Here is a 14,038-nt window from a genome sequence, read left to right as displayed (position 1 = left end):
AAATGGGGACGGCAGCGCCTACATCAGAGTTCAGACAACATGAAGTTGCTTGAGAAAGGGCTCTAGGCTGTTTTTTTTTTTTTTTTTTTTGAGGGTTTTTTTGAGGGCTTTGCCCAGGGCCTGACATTGAATGAGCAATCAATTTCCATTTTTGGAATGAAATAAACAGATGCCCTCAACACCCAGTGCAATGAACGTGGCCCTAGATCAAAGATTCAGTTCACATTAAAGTAAGAGAAATCCACAACTATCGTGTGGAATAACTCTGTCACCTGAAGAACATATTGCTCTTTACCCTAGCTAAAAACAAAACAAAACAAAACAATGGAAGAAGAAGAGGAAAGAGAAGAAACAGGGGAAGTGAAAAAGGTTCCAACAAGAAGAGCCTCACCATCTGTTCATCCTCTTTGGCAGCCCAACTGGCACTGAACGTTTGACCTCCACTGTCTTTCATCAGGCGAATTTGAACATGCTGGAGATAGGCAGAGAAGGCTATTCGGGCCTGCACTTTGCTACAGAAATCCAAAACAACATACCGTTACAAGACAGAATGGTAGGCCTACTAAATGTGTACTTGCCTCACTCAAAGCGGGTGCTGAGGATCCTCTTGTCAGGAAGGGCCAAAAAAATGACGCCCGTCATGCAGTCAGTGAATAAAGATTCCTTCTACACAGTACATGAGTTGTTTTTTTCTACTAACAGAATCAAAGATGGAGAATCCTATTTATTTTCTCCTTATTGACACAGAGGAAAAATCAAACAGGAATGGGAAACCAGGTTTCCTATTCTTACACCTTATCGCTGAACTTTTTACCAACTTTCTTGGGGGAGTTGGACAGGAAAAGTATCAAATCTTCACAAGAACCTTTGCATTAACATAGAATGCCTCAGAGGCCCATAAGTATATGGTCAGCAGTTGGTGCAAAAGTATGCTTTTGCTATGGAAACTAATATTTCTGGTGTGCAAAGGCCCCCAAAGCAGGAAATAGATAAATCCTACAAAGGAACTTTTGAGACCAAATTTTAAGGTCCTGCTTTTCTCAACTACAAGACAGGAATGGCTGGAGCCCAGAACAAATGAGTGAGGTCCAACGGAGTTTGGCGTGGATGAACTGGCAGGCTGGGACCAGCCCAGATGTTCAGTGGGAAAACAAAATCTTTACATGTGGTGAAAAAAGCACCTCAGCGACATCACTGGTGAACTCAGCAGATTTCTGCTTGGTGGTCTCGGCTAGAAACAAGGAAATCTGCTCAAGCTAAGGTTTAGAAGATGGAAAGGCCAGAGACTCACTGACGATTTTCACTTCAGCTACTAACTGTAGCAGATCTGTTTTCCTTCAGAAGAGATTTTGGTTACTTCAGCTGATCGGCCTTCTGACACTCTAGCCAGAATTACATCAGTGAAGATTAGGGCCCAACACAAACTCTGTTTACAATCCTCACACATGCAATCACTGAATGCTTTCTATTCACTGTTCCTCCAATGTGAGGATGAAGGACTTGACCAGAGTAAACTGGACATCCTAAGAGGGCCTACGTCTAACTTCTGTGTATGTGCTGGAGGGACTGAGGGGAGGGGAGTCCGGCTGAAAAGCAGATTTGCTCTTGAGAGTTTAATATAGAAGATCTTCAAAGCATAAAACAGAAATAAGGCTACATCTTTCTTACTAATAGGGATAGTTTATGGGGGCACCATATGATTTGGAAAAAACAAATGTCTACTTTCAATATTTTCAAATTTCTCAACAAGGACACACTTATATACTTGTTCATCTGGAGACCATATGCCACTGTCCCCTCAACCATTTATTTACTTACAAGATGAAATAAATGAAAAAGATTCTTAATTTTGGCCCACAAATTCACTTGCTATCTAACGAGGTAGAAATGGCATGTTTCACATATCTCCAAAGTAGCAGAATGTCTCACTTTATTAATTATTCCTCTAACGCTAAAACATGAAGGTCTATTGGAGAAGGGAATTATCACTTCGAAGTTGAGATTTCAATCATTCTTTTGTTGCAAATCATTGCCACAAATCAAATGAACAAGTTGGTAATTCCAAGACTGCCCCTAAGGTATTTGGACCCACTGGCTGTCTAGGCATTTTCAACAAACCACAAAAGATGAAAGGATGAAAACTGAAATGATTTTTACCAGTGAAACTTGTTTTTAAAAAATAAAAGCTCATATGGATCCTCAGAGTAAAAAATACACAACGAAAGGCTAGGGGCTGGAGTCTCGAATCCTTACCATGGCCTCCTTGAGCTCTCTCAGTAGCCACTGAGATGCTGGGCAGAATCATGGGTAGCTACAGGAAACAATCTGAAAACCACTCATTTGCATTAGCACACCAGGCAACTACAACAGTTTACTCACTGAAAGTCAGATCCATAAGATTTATGAAGAAACAATTTCAACAACCACTAAGTAGAATGTTTTTGCTGGAAAGGGCCTCAGAATATAATCCAGTGGTTTTCAAATGTTCTATTTCAACTCAGTGGAATCCTTTTTCCCCTTCAGAAAGCACAGTTTGAAAAACATTTGTCTAACCTTATACCTTAGCCTGAAAGAAAAGGGAACTGAGGCATGGAGCAGCTCTCTGACTGGCCACCACGATCACACAGCCAGTTGGTGAAGACTAAAAAGTGAGAGAGAGTCTTAGTCTTGCAACAGTTCAGCGAGCTCTCTATTAACAGACCTACTGCCATTCTCCATGACACTCTTCCAAACCTTAACTCCATCTCCACAGCTCCCCAAACCCCGATGTCACCCACCACCCCTGCAATATAAGAACGGCCCTGTAACTTAGTAAATAAAGGCCATCATGCATAAATACCTAAACTTCTTTCCTCTTTAACTTCTAACTACTACATTCAACCCATAGTGCTTTCTTTCCAACTTAATGGGAAGAGATATCCTTCCAGTGACCTCTTTCACCTTCCTTTAGGGCCCTTCTCTATCAGTATGTCCATTTCTGCATCTCTGGTCTTCTTACCATCAAGCCCTTCCCCTAGTCCAGGAATACGCGCCAGAATCCCCATCTTTGAAAAAAAAAAAAAAATCCTTTCCTCTTAGCTCAGTCCTCACTCTCTCTGATGTGTTCTCATCTTCTTTTCATTGCCAAATCCTCTGAATAAGTTAGCTTGCACTTGCTTTCTTATTTCTCAACTCATTGGTTCTCACAATTCAGAGGCTGGCCCTGTGTCAGAAATGCAGGAGTCTCTTTTCACTCTTCACGCTCTCGCAGGCTGTCTGAAGCATGCTACAGCTTGGGGCTCTCATTCTGGAGCTTCTACCACACTCCCACCTCCGAAGCTGATGCTTACCTTTCTAAGTGCTAGTTCCTATCTCTTTACTATTAAACACTGGTTTTCCCCAGGGCTCAATTCTCCTCCTTTTCTCCCGTCTATGCTTGCTGGACTAATGTGAATTGGACAGGCTCATTCACTCTGAAGTTCTTAACTCAACTGCCCGATCATGTTCAACTCTGACCATCGGAGTGGTATCTTCACCTACCCCCTGAACCACTGCATCCCAGAGCCCTTCCGCCTCACTGTGCCCCAAATCAAACTTCCTTTTTACCCCGAAACCAACTCCTATGCTCCTTATTTTGCCAAGTTTGGAAAAATCCAGCCCCTCTCAAGGCTGGATTCTTACATCTACAGAGACCAAGCCCTGCCAATTTTAACTCGCAAATTTCATCCGGTCCATCCCAATCTCTCCACTCCTAGAGTTGTGGCTCTGGTCTAGGCCTTCCTCTTTCTGGCTCTGGACTACTGTGACAGCCCCTAACTCACTTTTCTGCCTTTAGTTCTCCTCTTATCCATAACTGTCCCACAATGCACCCAGAATTTACTTTCTAAATCAAGGTCTGACCATATCATTCATCTGCTTAAAAATTATCCATCTAGAAAATACCATTCCAGCTCCACTTAAAGCCGTTTATGATCAAATAATGTCCAATTCTTTAGTCTTATCTCTTATTGCACACTTCTCGCCATGTAACTCCACTTCGCAAGCCCAGGTTTCGCAAACTCTCCAAGCTCATTTCAAATTCAAGGCCTTCAGACTTGCTTTTCTGCCTGAGACATTCTGCCCCCTGATATTCCATGACTTAGCTCCTTCTCATCATTCCGGACTCACCTCAAAGGTTACCTCTTCATGCCTGAACACTACAATCTAAAGACACCCTCTGCCCATTTACCCTCTAACACGACTCCCTGTTCTGTCTTCGTTGCCCTACTTACTGCCTGAAATTCCCTTGTTTCCTTGTTTACCATCAGTGACCCCCATGCGACTGTAAGTCCCACGAGCCTGTCTTGGTCTCTACTGTAACACTACACTGCCTAGCGCATTCCCGCACGGAGCAGGTGCTTGATAAACTTCTGCTGAGGGGCTGAATGAATGATTAGACTATCACATCTCTGTGACTTTATTTCCTCTACTGGCACTTTTGCACTTAGCTGTCACCTCTCAGCCCTCCTGGCATCCTACTCATCAGCCAAAGCCTGATTCAAATATTGCCACCTCCCTAATGTCTCTCTAGGCCTCTCAGGCAAGATCAGTCACTCCGTTTTCTGTCTCTAAGAGCACTTGGTCCATATCGGCGCCCCTGCTCTTTAAGGATCCCTACACAAAACCGTGAGCTGCTTGAACTGTGCGCTTTTAGTGACTGACACTCAATCCCAACACGTATTTGTTGGGCCAGTGAAATCTGGGTTGGTTCACAGCACTATACCTTGGACAAGTAACTTCTCTTAACAATTAATCATATTAAAAATAACATCAAAGTAATTACATCCTTCCCTAGTAACAACAGTAATAAAATCAGAGTCATTACGTCACAAGACCACTGTAAAAAAAGGAAAATGGCTGTAAGGCCACCAGCACAGGCCCTGGTACACAATACAAGTTATCGGTTTTACTATTATAATTACAAAAGGTACATACCTAAGATTGCCGTTATCTTGCAGAATCTGCATCAGGTTAAGTTTAGGCGCTGACTCCTGAGTCTCAACTTTGCAGCACTGTTCACCTTTATTATTCCATTCAGAAACTTTCACGGCATTTTCTTTGGGTGAATTTTCTACCATACCAGTCAATGGGGGGGTGTATTTGGCTTGATTTTCTCCAAGGGACCCTGCAGACTCCTCCTGGGAAACCTCCTGTTCTTCATCTTCATTGTCTAATGCAACTTCTTCCTCCTCTTCACTCTCTGTCTCAGTTTTAACATTCATTTCAGCTGGCTGAGTGATCACTAAATGCGAAGAATCACTAATGTGGCTGAAAACAGACTAAATTTTCTTCTCTCCCAATACCTTCCTTTTATCTTTTTAATAAAATCCCATTTCTAAATCAGACCACAATCGAGGCACAAAATCAACAGCATACACAGGCCGCTCTCCAGTCTTACGTAGTTTAAGAGCCTACAATGACCTCCATTAGAGTTCACGTTCCTCACCACAATATCAATGGCTCTCTCTCAACTTCAGGCAAACATCTTGGGTAGAGTAATCTCTACAGTGGGTTGGAGGTTTTCAGAAGGGCACAAAGGGCAGGGCGACATTATTCTATCCTATATTTATTCATTATCTTTCTCTTTCACTGACTTGGAAGATCTGTGAGGATAAGGACTATACCTTTTTTATTGACCCATAAAACCCTAGTGACCAACGTGCATGATACAGGTGCTCAACAAAGGAGGGAAGTCGGTGGGGGAGGGAAGTCGGAGGAGGAGGGAAGGGAGGAAGGAAGTCAGTCAATTAATCATGACAAACAGACCTGTAACATGGGAGCATCTTGGAGAGAAAGAAATTCCTTTGTTCATGTTTAAAATATTTATATGATTTGGCAATGTCAAGGGATGAACCAGCTTTAATACCTAATTATAAAAAGCCTGAACAATACTGCTCAGGGTTCCATTAAATTTAAGCTAAAGTGTTTCTTTCTATTTATTTTTCTTTACATCTTAAGTGGTTAGCCATGTGATGCTAAAATGAAGAGCAAAAGCCAAAATGTGCTTCAGTTATTCCTCAGTACAAATCTTACAGACTGGAAGGTTTAGAAACTTATAATCTTCTGAAATTAAGTTTCAGAGAAAAAGACTATCCAAAAAAATTAAACGTATGTGATGAGGAAGGTTCTGATTCATTAAGTATGAACTAAGAAGCTGATTAACTGAGACTGACACAACCCAGACAATGGACTTTGGCATAAGCTCACCAGCAGGTACCTGGGTATTTTGGCCTCATTGCCCTCAATCTGCCATTCCGTCGTCGACGTTTCCGCACCTCCAAAGACAGGAGCTTCCTCTCATAGAGGGCAGCGTGCAGTTTGGCCTTGGAGTTCATACTCTCTACCTTCAATTCTGGTGCTCCATCAACAGCCAGTCTATGGAAAAAAACAATATGGTAGCTACAGCCTTCAGAGAACTATCCTTTATTCCAAGGCTAAGCTTGACAGAGTTCTGTAACAACAACAGGTTGGGTATAGTACCTCTAGTGAATTCTAAAAAGTTTTATAAGTGAGAATATTGGAATCTACATTAAAACTCCCCTAAGAGGGGTGCCTGGGTGGCTTAGTCGGTTGAGCGTCCGACTTTTGCTTAGGTCATGATCTCGCGGTTCGTGGGTTCGAGCCCCACGTCGGGCTCTGTGCTGACTGCCAGCTCAGAGTCTGGAGCCTGTTTCAGTCTGTGACTCCCTCTCTCTCTGACCCTCCCCTGCTCACGCTGTCTCTCTCTCTCTCTCTCTCTCTCCCAGAAATAAATAAAACATTTAAAAAAAAAAAAAAGGAAAAAAAAAAAACCTCCCCTAAGAACCTGTCTGAATTTGTTAAATATTCTGAACAAAAATATATCTGAAGACAATGTTTAAGTGTTTTTAAAGTATTCAGTCATACTGGCTGACTGTTAACCGCAAAAGCCATAAAGTGCTACCCAGAACCTTATACCGAGGGATGACTGGGAGATACTGGCAACACTTTCATTCTTAAGCTGGGTGGTGGCTAGAGGGGTCTATTTTATTGCTATTCATTATAATTTACTCACACTCATACAAATATTCTTCTAATGTATATGCTATTTAATAAATACAAATTTGGCAGAAGTTGAGACGGAGGAGGAATGTTTGATAGCCTGTGAATGTGGTAGCACAGAGGTAAGACTTATGCGGGAAAGTCTTAGTCAAAAGGTACCAAGACCCTGAGGCATACCAAGTCTCAAACATTCCAACAAAAGGAACTGGTCGCTAAGAGTCCACTTAGTTACAGGAGGAGGTAGGGGGCAATTACAGGTAATTACAGGTCAGGAGTTAAGAGTCAGAGGCACAGACAAGGGAAGGGAGCAGATGGTGGACAAAGCCAAGTTCAGTCAGGTCACGAATGGGAAATAGGGTAGACAGGGGATGGCAGCAGATACATTAGGCATTAGTTAAAGTACGATAAATCATAAGTTAGGGAAGTGACCGGCATCAGGCCCAATCCAAACAGGGACGTGGGCAAAGTACTGGGCAGGCAAAGGTAACTAGGTCAGCAAAGAGAGAGAGGCATCTTAGTCGTTGAATCAGAAAAGAAGTACCCATGTCCGTGTCTAAAGTAGGCGGCTAACTCTGCATGCTCAGAACTCAAGATCTAACTCGTTGGCTGTGAACTGTCTCTCTTGAACCCCCTGGAAATCAAATTGTATTCTCTTTGTGGTCAAGGAATCATCCTCCTTTCTGAGAGTTTTCAATCTCTAAGCATGATGGAAAAGCTGTGTCTTTTGGTCTATTTAGGTGTTTCAGAGATTTCTGAGTGGATAAACTGGACAGTAAATCTTCCAGAAGCTTTCTCTCTAGAGCAGGAAACAGCCAAGAACAGAGACGGTCCTGACACACAGGGGCAGACACCGGAAGCAAATTAATAAACTTTAAAAATAGTTCAGAGACAGCTTACCCAAAACTGAACACTGCACCTCCTCATACACACGTTTGTGAACATAGATTTTTAGCCAGTTAAAGAAAATGAAATAAAACTAACATTTTAAAATAACATCTATGAGCTTCTAAGAAACTCTGAATAGACCAACATATTCTAAGTATTACAAGGAATGGAGGTAGGGAATAATGGAGAAACTTTGAATCTGACAAACAGAATTAATACTTCTATGAGGGTAAAGACCAGGCTTGTCTTGCCGATCACTGGATCAGAGATGGTCCTGAGCCTGCCCAGCGCACAGTTGACATACCATTACAATTTTTAAATAAACAACGAATCCCCTATAAGTAAATTACAATACCTGTTAGCTACACCTACCCCATTTTATGTTTCTAACATTGTATTCTGAAAATATTTACACAAACAGAAAAGCTTTAAGAACTGTACAGCAGGGGCGCCTGGGTGGCTTAGTCAGTTGAGTGTCCGACTTTCGCTTAGGTCATGATCTCGCGGTTCATGGGTTCGAGCCCCGCGTCGGGCTCTGTGCTGACTGCCAGCTCAGAGGCTGGAGCCTGTTTCAGTCTGTGACTCCCTCTCTGACCCTCCCCTGCTCACGCTGTCTCTCTCTCTCTCTCTCCTAGAAATAAATAAATAAAACATAAAAAAAAAATTAAGAAAAAAAAGTGTACAGCAGACATCCGTGTACCTGTTGCCGGGTTTCTGCAATAAATATATTGCTATATCTGTTTCCGCACATATATATCCAACCATCCCTTCCTTGTTCATCCATCAATTCATCTAATTTTTAAAGCATTCCAAAGTTATACACAGATGTCAGTGCACTTTGCACCTAAAGGCTCTAACATGCATATCATTAATAGCTAGAAATCAGTATTTGTTTTATAGGGCTTTTGGTGTTTTGGTTTTCTGTTTTTGCTTAGTTTGTTTGTGGGTGAGCTAAACACTGTATACTGCGAAATATCCAAATATTCGATGACCATTTGGTGGGTTCTGACAAATGCCTAGAACTATATAACCCGAACTCTAACATTACTACCGCCTCAGAAAGTTCTCATGAAGCTTCCCAGTCAATCCCAGCCTCATACTCCTAAAGGAGACCACTGTCCTAAGTTTTTTTGTTACATATTAGGTTTGCCTATTCTAGAACTTCTTACAAATGGAATTATACAGTATGAACTCTTGTAAGTTTCCTTTCATTCTGCATGTTTTAGGGATTCATGCATGTTGTGTGTTTCCGTATTTGTGCCTTTGTGTGGCTCAGGGTTAGTCCACTCTATGAATAACCCACAGCCCCCCTACTCTCTGGTTGTTGGACCCTTAAGTTGTTTCTAGTTTTGGAATATTATGAATGAAGCTGCTGTGAACGTTTTTGGACAAGTCGTTTTGTGGTTACGTTTTTCATTCCATCGGGGTAGAGATCTCAGCACGGAGCTTTCAAGGCTGATAAACTGCCAGACCTCTCCTGAAGAATGTGTACCAGTTTCCGCTGCCAATGACAATGCAGCAGAGCTCCATTAGCTCCACATCCTCATCATCTGATGCTGTCGGTCATTTTCTGGTTGTTCCCAGCTTTACTGAGCTATAGCTGACAAAATTGCAATGTATTTAAAGTGGACAACACAACGACAAAATGTTAGCCATTCTGCTAGATTTTAGTGGTATCTCATAGTTTAATTTGCAATTCTCTGATAATTAATGTTATCAAGCACATTTTCAGGAGCATATTGGCCACTCGTATACCTTCTTTTTGAAGTGTCTGTCCAGACATCTCACCCATTTGTAAGAGGGTTGACTGTCTTCTAATTATTCAGTTATAGGAGTTTGTTATATTCTCTAGACACCAGACCTTTGTTTGATGCATACCTTCACCAGGTTTATGGTCTGCCTGGTCACTTTCCTAACAGTATGTGATGATAATTTTGAGAAAATCAAGCTTGTCATTTTATCCTTTTTGGGTACCACTTTCTGTGTCATGTTTAAAACTTCTGCCAAGCCCAAAGTCCCAAAGACATTGTCCTAGATTTTCCTCAAGAAATTTTATCGTAAGAGCTTTTCTGTTTATGTCTATGAATCATCACTAATCTTTCTGGGAAACAGGGGTTGAGGTTCATTTTAAAAAGTACGATATCCAGTTCTAGCCCTATGCGTTAACAAGTTTCCTTTCCCTATTAGATTACTTTGGGCCTTTTGATTGAAGTCAAATGACCATATCAATATAGATCTATTTCTGGACTCTTTATTCTGTTCCACTGATAAACATGCCACAGTTTTGATTACTATAGCATTGTAGTATTTCTTTAAGTAAGGTAACCTAAGTCTTTTTCAAGATTACTTTGGATACTCTAAGTATCCAAAAAAAAAAAAAAAAAAAGTCAAGTCAATTTCTGCTTTGGTGAAGAAAAATATAGTGAATTTCTACCAAATAATCTACTGGAATAATGACTGGAATTGCACCAGATCTTTAGATCAGTTTGGGGAGAATGGACATTTTTTGGTAATATTAAGTCTTCTAATTCATGAGCATCACATATCTCCCCACTTATTGAGATCTTCTTTCATTTCTTTCAGTAATATTTACTGAATATTTAGTTTTTACTGTATAGGTATTAAACATATTTTATAAAATTTATCCTTGAGAAATTTGTATTTTCAAACACTACCATAAACAAAATTTTAAATTTCACCTTCAAATTATTTACTGCTAGTATATAAAAATAATTAGGTTCAAAGACCTTGCTAAGTGCACTTACATGTTCTTGTAGTTATTCCATAGGTGCTTTAAGATTTCCTATTAACTAGATCATATCATCCAAGATGAAAGATATTTGATTTCTTCACTTCCAATCTGTATGCCTTTTCTTCCCTCAACCCGTGCTTCATTGTACAGCTTGGGACTTCTAGTATAAAGTGACTACAAATGGCAAAAATGGACATCTTGCTATCTTACTACTCATAGAAGGAAGCCTTCAATATTTTACCATTAGGTATGATGTTAGCAATAGAGTTTTCATAGATGGCATTTACCAAATGAAGAAATTCCTTCTGTTTCTGATTTGCTAAGAGTTTTTCTCATAAATGTGTTGAATTTCATCAGATGCTTTTTTTGCATCTAATAAAATGGTCATCTGGTTTTTTTCCCTTTGTATATGGTGAATTATATCGATGAATTTTCAAATGTTAAACCAACCTTTCAATGTTTTTCCATTACTAGAAAAACCTCTCTTAGTCATCTGTATTACCCTTTTTTTTGTACTGGTGGACTCAATTTGCTAATATTCTTTTAAGAAATTTTGTGTCTCTGTTCATGAAGATATTAGCCTGTAATATTCTTTTTTAATGTATAGTTATTTACATTGAGAGAGAGAGCACATGCACGAGACAGGGAGGGGCAGAGAGAAAATCCCAAGCAGGCTCTGCACTGAAAGCAGAACCATGGAATCATGACCTAAGCCAAAATCCAGAGTCAAACACTTAACTGACTGAGCCATCCAGGCGCCTCAGACACTTATTAAAAATGTCTTTGTCAGGCTGTGGTGTCATAATTAATGTTAGCATCATTAAATGAATTGGGAAGTGTCTCTTCCTATAGTTTTGAAAGAGTTCATGTAAGATCAGTGCTGTTCTTCCTCAAACGCTTGATAGAATTCACAAGGGAAACTACTGAGCTTCGGGTTTTCTTCGCAGAAAGATTATTGATTACAAATTCAATATTCTGAATAGATATGGGGCTATTCAAACTTTCTGTTTCAACTTGTATCAGTTTTGCTAAGTATTCCCTCCTAAGGAATTCAGACATTTCATCTAGGTTGTCAAAGCAGTGGAATAAGGTTATTAATAACATTCCCTTAATGTGCTTTTTATGTCTGTAGGATCTATAAATTACTTCCCTCTTTCCTATCTGATACTGGTAATTAGTGTTCTTTCTTCTTACTAGATCAGTCTATGTAAGACTTTATGAATTCTATCTTACCAGTGAACAATTTTAGATTTTACTGGTTTTCTTTATTGTTTGCCTTTCATTTAATTGATTCCTATCCTTTACTATGTCCATTCTTCTACTTACATGGTTTTATCTAGGTTTCATAAAATGGAACATTAGATCAGTGATTTAGACCTCTGTTTTCTGACACAAGCATTTAAAAAGCTATAAATTTCCCCCAATACACGACTTTAGCTGCATCCCACATATTTTAATGTTACATTTTAATTTTCATTCAGTTTAAAATACTTTCCAATTTCCCTCATGATTTCTTCCTCGACCCATGCATTATTTTGAAGTGTTAATTTCCAACTATTAGGAGATTTTCTATTGTTACTGCTTTCTAATTCCACTGTGCTCAAAGACCATACTGTTTATTATTTTCATCTTTTTAAATGTATTAACATGTCTTTCATGCAACAGCACATGGCCAGATTCGTTTGCTTATGCCTCTAGACACCAAAAAACATCTGATGACAATATAAGGTGAGTGCCAAAACTGAAGAAAGGCCAGAACCCACTGGTTTTTAAATACTTATTGTTTAAGACTTTTTCGTTTGTTTCATTTTCTCTAATTGCCAAATTGATAGCAATATACTCTAGGAAGCATTTTCTGTGATGAGAAACTGGAGGAAACTTATAAATTGTGACTTCATTTGGAAACAAGTTACAAACTTGACTTCTCCCAGTTTTTCCTTAATTAAATGGCAATCACATGCTTTCCTTCTTTAAAGAAAAATTAGATTTGGGGCGCCTGGATGGCTCAGTCAGTTAAGTGTCTGACTTCAGCTTCAAGCCCCAGGTTGGGCTCTGTGCTGACAGCTGGGTTTTTTTTCCCTTTGTATATGGTGAATTATATTGATGAATATAAATATAAATAAACAGAGCCTGGAGCCTATTTCGGATTCTGTGTCTCCCTCTTTCTGACCCTCCCCTGCTCATGCTGTCTCTCTCTCTCTCTCTCAGAAATAAATAAAAAACATTAAAAAAAGAAAAAATTAGATTTATGCTTCAAGGGGTTTCGGCAAGAAACCAGGTTTATCCTCATGAATCTTTAAATGTAAAACTAAAAACTAGATACAGGATGTTTCTTTCTTATTATTGCCATTTTGTTTTCTCAAGAGGGAGAACACAAGGGGATGTATATAAAGGTCTCAAACCGGGGGGTTTGTGTGCTTAGGTTTCAGAGCTTTTGCTGTGGCTGCAGTCTTCCGTAGAGCAAGGCCATCCCAGCTCTTCCTCAAAGACCCATCTTTCCTCCACCAAAATGAAGAGCCATGGGTATTTTGCATACTTTCAGCTCTGCGGTAAACTAGAAGCAGTTCTGCCCAGTCCCATAAGGCACAGAGTTTATGCTGCAAGTATATCAGGGCCAAACATAACCACTTATTTGCCTCTACCATGACAATAGTCTTGAAATCACATTTCTACTTTGGTGTCTCTCACACAGCCAAATGACAACTCTTTTATTATCAGTTCAAATGATATACCTGTAGATATAAAAAAGTAAATCCAAAATTTAGTTTCTAAAAAGTTGCCACAGCAGAGGGTTTCAATAGAAACATTTTTTATGTTACTACTCAAGCAGAGCCAAACCAAAAATGGTTGTATTAAAATATCATGCTTAGCCCGTGCATGGTCACACATGGCGCACATGGAAAGAATTTCTCAACTTTTAAAAGTCAGTTACCGTGTTCTTCCTGTCAATAAGCTTCTCCTTGGGTTTCCCCTACAGAAGTAGAAAGGACAACTGGGTTAGAGGACTGTTCTGATATTCTATCCTAAATTCACATGCACACACACACTCCTGAGATAATACAGAATTATGCCAAGGAAGGCATCTTTGGGGAGAGGCAGAGAAACGCATTGAGAAAAGAAAAGAGTCCCATTAGCATGGGGAAGATCAATTAAAAACCCACAGGGAAAGGACAGATGAATTCTAGGAAAGAATCCTAACAATTACTTGCGTTTTTATATTTAGTCACAAATCAAATCACACTTATTCTTTAGAACCACCATGTGAAGAAGGTTATTATTAGCCCCGTTTATAAAAGGAGTAGGATATGATCATTTTGTGACATGCCCAAGGTTGGAGCTTAGTGGGTTCAAAATTTGAACCCA

The 14,038-nt window shown here is 39.8% G+C and overlaps 1 protein-coding gene across 8 annotated transcripts in view; it reads right to left on the bottom strand.

Annotated features, from left to right (window-relative positions):
• Positions 1–14,038, bottom strand: part of TTLL5 (tubulin tyrosine ligase like 5) — a 286,366-nt gene that overhangs the window by 182,390 nt on the left and 89,938 nt on the right. For 6 of the 8 annotated variants that reach the window (XM_039232207.1, XM_039232212.1, XM_039232208.1 and 3 more), the window contains exons 18-21: positions 13,608–13,646; positions 6,236–6,393; positions 4,954–5,260; positions 392–512 (exon numbers count right to left, since the gene is read on the bottom strand). In XM_039232207.1, coding sequence (XP_039088138.1) covers positions 392–512; positions 4,954–5,260; positions 6,236–6,393; positions 13,608–13,646 — 625 coding nt within the window. The remainder of the gene's footprint in view (positions 1–391; positions 513–4,953; positions 5,261–6,235; positions 6,394–13,607; positions 13,647–14,038) is intronic. The other 2 variants (XM_039232210.1, XM_039232211.1) reach the window with 1 other exon arrangement.

Source organism: Hyaena hyaena, unplaced genomic scaffold (genome assembly GCF_003009895.1).
Source record: "Hyaena hyaena isolate Hyena2069 unplaced genomic scaffold, ASM300989v1 scaffold_65, whole genome shotgun sequence".
Classification (NCBI taxonomy): Eukaryota; Metazoa; Chordata; class Mammalia; order Carnivora; family Hyaenidae; genus Hyaena; species Hyaena hyaena.
This window is presented reverse-complemented; position numbering and strand designations above follow the sequence as displayed.